Source organism: Solea solea, chromosome 3 (assembly GCF_958295425.1).
Source record: "Solea solea chromosome 3, fSolSol10.1, whole genome shotgun sequence".
NCBI lineage: Eukaryota > Metazoa > Chordata > Actinopteri > Pleuronectiformes > Soleidae > Solea > Solea solea.
In genome coordinates, this window is record NC_081136.1 from 31,173,674 (window position 1) to 31,182,571 (window position 8,898).

Sequence of the window (8,898 nt, forward strand, 5' to 3'; positions counted from 1 at the left end):
TATCAAACTTGTGACCCGTGGGCCAAATGTGGCCTTCCAGTTCAATTTAATGTGGCCAGCCACTTTATGCTTTCTTTGTTGTATCGTGAACTAAATACCATTCCATGTCAACGCAGACACTTTTATTTTGAAATTCTGACACTTTTATTTTGAATTTCGCTATAAGTAAGAGATTCTTAGGCTTTAGCTTCTGTGGGGTTCCGCCTTGATCCGGTTTTCCCATTTCTAGTTCAAGTTCAAAAGCTTGTTGTAGGTAAAGCTCTCAGTTATACGCAATGTACTCCAACGTCCCTTTCTGTACTAACTAAGAGAAGGCATCTGTGTAACCCTGACACCTATAATAATTTGTCTACACAGTGTTTGTTCCTCGTGATATCTTTGTTGAACCAAATGCCGATAACTCGACTACGCACATACTCCCCAAGGTTGACTCTAGGTATCAGCAGAGGAAAGGACCCAGACATCTTGACCTCTCCTCCAAACCAAAGATATACCTTAACTGTGAGATTCACTGGCAGAATGACAGAGGATGTCCAACTGTTAACATCTTGTTCTCCTCGGATCTGAGCTGTCTTCAGTAAAGCTTTTCAACTAAACTCATCACTGACTCCAGAAACATCCATCCTTGGTTGTCTGACCCGATAATCAAAATCTCTGCAACACTAACATCGTATCTCCTCATTTACATGTGATATAAAGCCCAAATATTATAAATATATCCATTTATAATAGTAAAACACCTTCAAATTCATTCAATCAACTCCATGGCAGGGCAACCTGCTTACTAAGAAGTACCTCAAAAAACAACATTTCATTGTCCTTTCCATTTATTTACATACAGTCAAATTATATACAAATGTCCACTGAGAATAACATGAAGCACAGATTCTATTGGTCGTTTCCCCAACGTTCATTGGAGATGAGGGGTTTACTTCAGTTTTCAGGCAAAAGTATGCAACAGGTCACAGTGTGAAGTCTTTATATAAATATAACGACGGTTCCTGAGTCCTTTAAATTTCCCTGACATGTGTAGTTGCGATGTAATCGATGAACACATCATCTAGTCGCCTGGTCTTCACGAGGGTTGGATTGTTATTTTGTGTCAGTGGAAAATGCAAATCAACCAAGTGGGAAAGATGCAAATCCACAACGAGTTCAGAGACCAGTGTTGTGTCTCTCGCTAAACCTTCATCTCCACGTTATCCGCTTTATTCAGCGAGCGGACTTTTTGGTGGAACCCTTTCTTCACACTGTACATCAAGGCCTTGATGAGCTCTCTGTGCGTCCTGGGTGTGCAGTCCGTCCCCTTGTAGCACTGGCAGGTAAAGCGCCTCCTCAGTGTTTTCAGGTCCGCAAAGGTCGGTCTCCCGAGCACGAGGTAGCGTCCCTGAACGCGCATGAGCCTGAAACTGTCAGGGTTAAGGTGAAGGTAGTGACTGGAATTGTAGTTTTTGCGGACGCAGCGGCCGTTCCCCCGACACAGGAAGTTGCTGCAGAGCTGGGCGGCCATGGAGACGTTGGCGATGTAAGGGTTGAGGGTGGAGGAGAGGTAGGACGAGAGAGCCTTGCAAGAGGCCTGCGGAGCGAAGAGAGAACAGAGCTGCCACTGTCATCAATCAGTAGCTATTCACAGCGTGTGTCTGTCTCCTGTATCAGCTCATTGCCACCTGGACACCAGGACACGCTCATGTCTTTCAGTGGTGCAGTGGAGGTTTGTGGTGTGATGTTACCTGGTCATCGTAGTCGGCGCTGGCCCCCCACAGCACAGCACCAGCCGCTCCCACAGCAGCACTCTCCCCAACGGTGTGCACCAAGTCCCCCTGGACACAAATGGTTAAACACGTTCACTAATGCCTCTGTAGATTAAGGACGAATAAGCAGCCACAGGGCTTTTATTTTTATTTTAATGAGACAAACCCATCGTACAAGGTGAGAAGGGAGGAGGAGGAGGAGGAGGAGGATTACATGTTCCGGCGAGGGTTACCACCCGGACAGGGTGTCGTTACACTGAAAGAAACCAAACTCTTCTAGAAGAGTGGAAACACATCACTGCTTAGATAAGAGTAACCTAATCTAGGGGAGTGTGTGTTCGCTCCCAAAACCACTTGTCTCAAAAGATGTAATCTGCCCCGGATTGTGCATATACTGTAATTATTCATTTATTTATTCAGTCAGATGGGCGTGTGGTTGTGGTTGACATCACGAGGAAGCCATCCAAAACTCATGCTGTGCAGCAGTTACATAATACAACTGTGGAAAGTACTGCCAAGGCCACACTTCCTAAATCTGAAGATCTAAATCCAGATCACCACCAAAAATCTAATCATCCCTTTTCTTCTTTTTAAATGACACGTATTCACCTGGCTGAGGAAGCGTCTGTTTTGATCAACAAAGACAGGTCGTGTGTAAACAAACACAGGCGCCGAGCCACCTCGTCTTGGCAGGGTTGACACTCTCAGAGCTTCCCGGACACGATTTCTCACCATCAGAGCAGCTCGTGGATTGTCTGCCAAAGAGACCTGAAACATGGGCAAGGAAACAGAGAGAGGGAGAGAAAAAGAAATCAGCGTGAGATGGTAGAGATCTGGAGATAAAATCGATTATTATTTAAATAACCAACCTGCAGATATACAGAGGGGTAGAGGGCAGTGCTGGACTCCCACAGCCACAGTAGCTCATCATTCTGCCTCCTCACCTCCTTGGAGCAGCGGCCTGTGTAGTGTGGCTCCATCCAGCCGTAGTTGTAGCAGCTGGGGAACAGGTAGAAGCCCCAGAGATAGTTAGGTCTCATATCTCTGCCCACTGCCAACATCCCTGACATCAACCCTCTGGCTGCCAGCTACAAAGGAAGCGCACACTTCATCAGTATTCAGCATCAGTTTCAGGGAACTAAATCTGTAGTTTCAGCGTGTCTTCATCTCGACCTGGAACTGCTGCTTGGCTTGTTCTGTGGCCTGCTGCAGAGTGAGGGAGCCATTTGACTTCAATACACGGGCCACAGATAAAGTCTGGTAGATTCTCTTGCTGCCCCAGTTTCTGTCCCACAGAGGGCGCCATTCCTCCCAGTCTATCACGGCTAGGCCTGGAGTTGTCCTGGAAAAGGAAGGCGAAGAGGTTCGAATCGAACGTGAATGCGGCACATAAAGTGTGACTGTCCGTCTCGGCTTACTTTGACGGGATGTAGTAGTTGATATCTGCTCTGGCCTTGTTCACGCTGGCCTTCAGGTTGCCTTTCTGAGGGACGCCACCATAGAACTGTTTCCCGCGAGCGAGGTCTACATGTGGGTAAAAACCCAGGCGGTCTAAGTAGAACAGAGACAGAAACTGGCCTGGAACCTATTAAATGAACAGAAAAAGGTGAATAAAGTGTTTATTTGTGCATTTTACTGGGTTGACATCATGAAAAAAAGACCTAAAACTGTGATATTTACATATACATACCCATATAAGCAATACAAACCCTCAGTATTCGTCCACTCACCTTAGCAGGTGTGGCCACTCCCTTAAAAAGCGAGGTGTCCAATGAGATGTTGTATTTGTTGCACACCAGATCAGGGATGTTCCAAGTCACAATGAAAGGATGGTGCTCAAACAGCGGAGCCACGGTCTGTGGAAGAGATTGAAGCAGTCCGGGTTGGCGTGCGCTCGTTCGATCCGTGGAGGGTTTGAGAAGGGGAACGGGCGAAGGTTTTGTCTCGACTGTCTTGAGAAACGATGATGTTAGAAGCTCTAGTGATGAATTAGACAGTGGTGAGTGTTTTGAGAGTAAAGATGAGGTGGCAGATCGAGGTTTGGGAGGCTTGGCTGAATGAGGAGGCAGGGGGGCTTTGGACAGATGAGACCGCAGGTGCTTTTGTGGAGGAGACGCTACGGTTTTAAGGGTTAAATGTTTGCAGAGGTCAGGTCGTGACTTGGGAAAGTGTTTTATTTGTTGAAGAAGACAGGCGTGACTGACAGGATGAGAGACTGATTTGGTTGAGGTTTGGTGGGCAGCTCTGTGAGGAGTTTGGTCAGTGAGAGGCATCGCGGCGGACGTGGATTTGTCTTTCAGGTCAGTGACAGCACCAACAGGCCAAACCAAAGTGGTTACCACGGCGAAGAGAAACAAAGGCCGAGGTGGGATGACCGAGTGAGTAGGAAGCAGCACACAGCTTCTGCTCCTCTGTGTGATGGAAACCATACTTTCAACTGGGTGAAGACAAAAAATAGAATGAGTTTTGAATCAAATATACAGTTTATTTTTCACTAAACCATTTAACACATCGTGCAGTTCCATTTTCCACAACAAGAGCAAACTCTAACCTGTTCTTTTTACATTTACAAACTCCTCTTCTTCTTTTTTAATGGCAAGTGGCATCCTTAATATTGCATTTATGCCTTATTCCAGATTTTTTTTATACATCTGATTCTTTAAAGTCATCCACTTTACAGTTACACTCTTCTCACTTAGTCAAACATAGCCCAAAACACTGCAGATCCTGATATTCATGATGTATAGACACACAAAACTGGAAAACTATGGTAAAAACACACTGTACCTCATGTCCTTCAGAGGAAGCCGGGGAACGAGAGTGTCCTCCTTACACGAGCGACCCAGTCTGATATATAGGTGCAGGGAGGAGAGACGCGAACAAGGATGCATTTTTGCCCTCACTTGTTTTTGTCATAAAGAAAAAAAAAAACTGTCTTGTTTTGTTTCCCATGTGCCAGGTTTGACTTGGAGCAGAGGAGGGAGGCACACCTGGGTGTGAATGTGCACTGTCTCCATCCAGCAGCACATAACGTTGACAGCAGTTGTGTACGACTGTCGGTGCCGGTGCCTGTCATTGAGAACGGGACGTTAAAATGTAATTTGATATTTGAATAAAATGACGTGCATTGTTGATGTTATTTTTCTTTATTTAAGATTTAGGAGCGTGTACATTGTACAATTCTGTGGATTGATAATTAAAAACAATGCAAATGGTTAGAAATTGCTTATAAATTTTCAAAAAAAAGTCCAACAAGGTTAAATAATTAAAATCCCAGGACAGTATGTCGTGGCATCACCTCTATTTGTTCAAAATACTCAAAATAAACAGATTTCTTTTGTGAAATGTCGTCTTTTTCTCACTCCTTATACAATGTTACACCTGGAATACCAACGTACAGGCAAAGCCCATCTTTTGATCTCAATGGGACCAACCTGGTTAAATAAAGGTCAGCCGTGGCTGCGGCGTCAAAGGTGACGTCCTCAGATTTCTTGTTCGAATGTCGGGCAACCACAATTCCTTCCACTCTTCCCCTACGTTTAGGAGACAGCACAGTCTGACACCCACGTGGGAAGAGAGGACTGAGGTGGCATTAATAACAACAGTGCTTCTTGTCTCTGTGATGACATCATGACGCAGAGAATGAGATGAGATACTTTTTAGAGACTAAAATAAGTGAAAGTAGAACAAATAAATGCATTTTCTCCTCCTAATGTTGCAAAAACAGTGTCTGGAGACGTGTGTTGACCCTGCATGTGTTTACTGTATATGTGTCTGGTCAGGGACATGTAATACCAAATGGTGGTGATTTCACAGGTTAGTGGCATATAGTGTGAACAGTGGGGCAGTGACTTCTGACCCTGCTACATGATTTGTGGTGTATTTCCTTTGTAAATTCATTTTAGATAAGCATCATTAGATCGTATCTACGCCTCAAGATGAGTCCAAAGATGACAAAGCTACTACAAATTAACTACAAAGATGTTTACATGTCGGTTAAGGGAAGAATTGTGTTGCAATCTCCTGCTCCCTCATGGATCAGTGAGCCAGTTAATTGTTTTTAGTAAGTTGTGCATGTTTTGTTTGTTTTATGATTTGGTTACCTAACAATAAACTGCTTTATAGTCATTGAATTTAACATGAATTTAAGGCGAGCCCCTCATTTACATAATTGGAGTTGTAACAGCTTGCATAGCCTTAAATAGATTAAATTAGATTACATAAGACACATTTTAGTAGCTGTTTTTTGGCTCCGTACTTTAAAATGCCTGCTAAAATCCCAGGTTTGATACTAAAAACTCATCCTCTCATTGATTCAGACATTCTCTGTAAATGCTTCGCACAGACACGTGAGGATGCATTGTCTGTCTTTCCAAACAATGACACTGCAACACCACATCCAACGTCTGTTAACCCTTAACTCCAACAGCAGATGAGAGGCAGTGACTCTTCATTCATTTTGAATGTGTGACGACATCAGCCTGCTGGAGTGTGGATTGTGTGTTTTGGTACGCACACATGTCGGGTGAATGTAATTTGAAACGTTATACAAATGTGCTCGGTGCAGCCTGCAGCAACAGCTACACACAGTGCAGTTTAATGCTGCCACCTTCTGGTTTTTGCAGTCCTTGTGGTTTTTTTGAAGTCCTGGAGCATGCAAAGCATCTCATTATACCTCTGTATATGCCTGTAAAAGTATGTTTAAAATCTACCATTGATCTATTTATTGTTTAAATGATGTTTCATTTCATTTGTATGGATTTCTCTGTATTATAGCGTTGGAAAATTAAAATATGTGAATGCTGAAGTATTTCCCACCATGAAAAAGATATATAATATTGTATAAGTAACATCTTAAGTAAGGGATCATGTTTATTTATCTTATATCAGTATACAACACAACATAATCCTTCCCTGTTCAAATATAGCTCTGTTTACGTGTCAATATTTGTCCAAAATCCACCCTGAGGAGCATGCTGAGGAGATGCGGAAGGTCCAGCTTTATTAAATATTCATACTTAGGCCTGTGGGGGGATGTCCTCCTCCAGAATCCAAAATATAATATTCATGTTGTCCTCTTCCCTTTCCTTCTCCCGTAACCTCAATTCTCTTTTGTTGTTGGAAAGTGGGTCAAGTGAAGGTCTCGCAGGGAGCGACCCCGCAAGCTCGGCCTGTGCTTGTGCAAATAACCTTTCAAAACAATTGCACCATAAACACCCATGCAAAGCAAAACCTCCCAAACAGATAAACACACATTCACAATGTCAAATTATTGTCGTCAGCATTGTTCAGGCGAGTCGCTGAGGTGTCACGATCGCTCAATTTCTGTTTATGGGGCATCTGTATCCCTGAATGGATGCGTGGGACTCCCTTTCTTTTACATAATTGCTCACTCACATTGTTGACAAGCATTTTGAAAAAAAATAAATAAAAAATGTGGTTTTACGCATCAGACTGAAAGCGCCAAACACTCGAGGAAAGAAGAAGTTTAGAAACCATTTTCATGAAATAAAGAGGAACTGAGCCCGACTATGTTCTCTTTTATTCGCAATAAAATAGGGAAGATTGTCTTTGTATTATGGGCATTTTGTAGCATGATGATGAAAAGTAACAAAGTCATTATTAAGGTAATGGAGTGGAATGGTGGTAAAGGAGTAATGTTCATGGAGAAACAGGAGTCTCTATTTTTATTTCAATCTCCTCCCACATATTCCATTTTCTCCCATTCCACTGTACATTATTAATAAAACAAAAGTCCTTATTGTAAGGACAACTTTGTTAGGATGACTTATTGGAAACACATCCATTCATGCATCTAATTAAACTAAAGTTTGGAGCAGGGCGAGGTTTCACAAGGTGTTTCCTTGCCTGTCGGTCGGGTTTTTCAAGTTCCACCAGACTCTGCAGGACAGCAGGCCGCACGGTTGGAACCAGGTAGAAGTACATGGAAGTGAGCATAGAAGGGAACGCACAGGACGTTTTGACCTTTGAATAAACGTCACATTTATGGAATTACTGGAAATGTATGTGGCACTGTTTTTAGCTGTATGAGTGCAGTATTGTGTCCTTTCTTCAAACATCAGCGCCTCATGTGTTGGATTCTTTATTCTTAAACACATTGTCAGAGATTATTTCCTACGTTTAACACCATTCTCGCCGTGTTTGGTGAATGTGGAGAGATTTTCACAACAGGTGTATAGCTGTGACATTTGAAGATCAACAGGAACAACATTTTTTTACCCCCTAACTGCAAGGACCCCCAGCACGAGAAGGAAACGTGCTGTAATGCATGCAGTTTGTTATTCGATTTGTGAGATTATGGGAGAGATTATTTCATTTTAAACTCCTCATTATGCAAATAAACTGACAAAAATTACTTTCTGGTAGAATAACATACTGTATCATACACATAACGTCTAAAATGTGTTTAAAATGTGTTCAAAAGGCGACATTACTTCTGTCCTGGTGAGCATTTGCAACAAACGTCTTTTTATCCCTTGTTAAAGACTGCTATCCTGCAAACAACAGCCATTTATGAGCCTGACTGAGCATGTCACCGTATTGCAAAATGCCTTTGGGCAAATTATTACAATATATACAGTCCCATGCATGTTTGAGGCTACTTATACTAGTGTCTAAATATGCATGTTTCATAATTATTGAGTTCTATTCGTTGTAAAGAGTAAAATAATGACGTCTATGGCTGGAAATAGCTGCACACTGTCATATGATAACAATAATAGTGTTTTATTTTGCCAAAACATGGATTCCTGTGACACACGATTGCAAATGTTCACTTTTTAGTAAAGGTCAGACATGAATCCCTGATGTTATAATAACGATCTTAATGTCACTTCACTAAAAAAGGACATTTGAATCAAATGTGTCGATGGCTCCCCAGTGATATAGTTAATTAGTTGGTTCTGTTAATTTTTTACTTTTTAAAAATTGTATTTATTTCATCTCATTCGAGTACAAATAATGCAAGAATATAATGTGATATATGTTGGAAGTGGAACAAAAAACACACATTTGTATTGCAATTAAGGTGTTTTCTTTATAAGCAACCTGTCCATATGTTGATTTGAGTGTAGTCTTAGTTTTGCGTTCATTTTCAGTTCAATAATTCCTCTCCCATAGAAGTGAA

General features: G+C 42.2%; 1 protein-coding gene across 1 annotated transcript; it reads right to left on the reverse strand.

Moving 5' to 3' along the window:
• Window positions 1–825: 825 nt before the first annotated feature.
• Window positions 826–4,597, reverse strand: LOC131456998 (hyaluronidase PH-20-like). The gene is made up of 8 exons (XM_058625730.1): window positions 4,539–4,597; window positions 3,482–4,188; window positions 3,170–3,336; window positions 2,925–3,093; window positions 2,621–2,839; window positions 2,361–2,519; window positions 1,731–1,820; window positions 826–1,576 (listed from the first exon to the last, which is right to left on the reverse strand). The coding sequence occupies exons 2-8, from the start codon at window positions 4,178–4,180 to the stop codon at window positions 1,181–1,183; spliced, it is 1,899 nt and encodes a 632-aa protein (XP_058481713.1). The 5' UTR covers window positions 4,181–4,188; window positions 4,539–4,597; the 3' UTR covers window positions 826–1,180.
• Window positions 4,598–8,898: the final 4,301 nt, after the last annotated feature.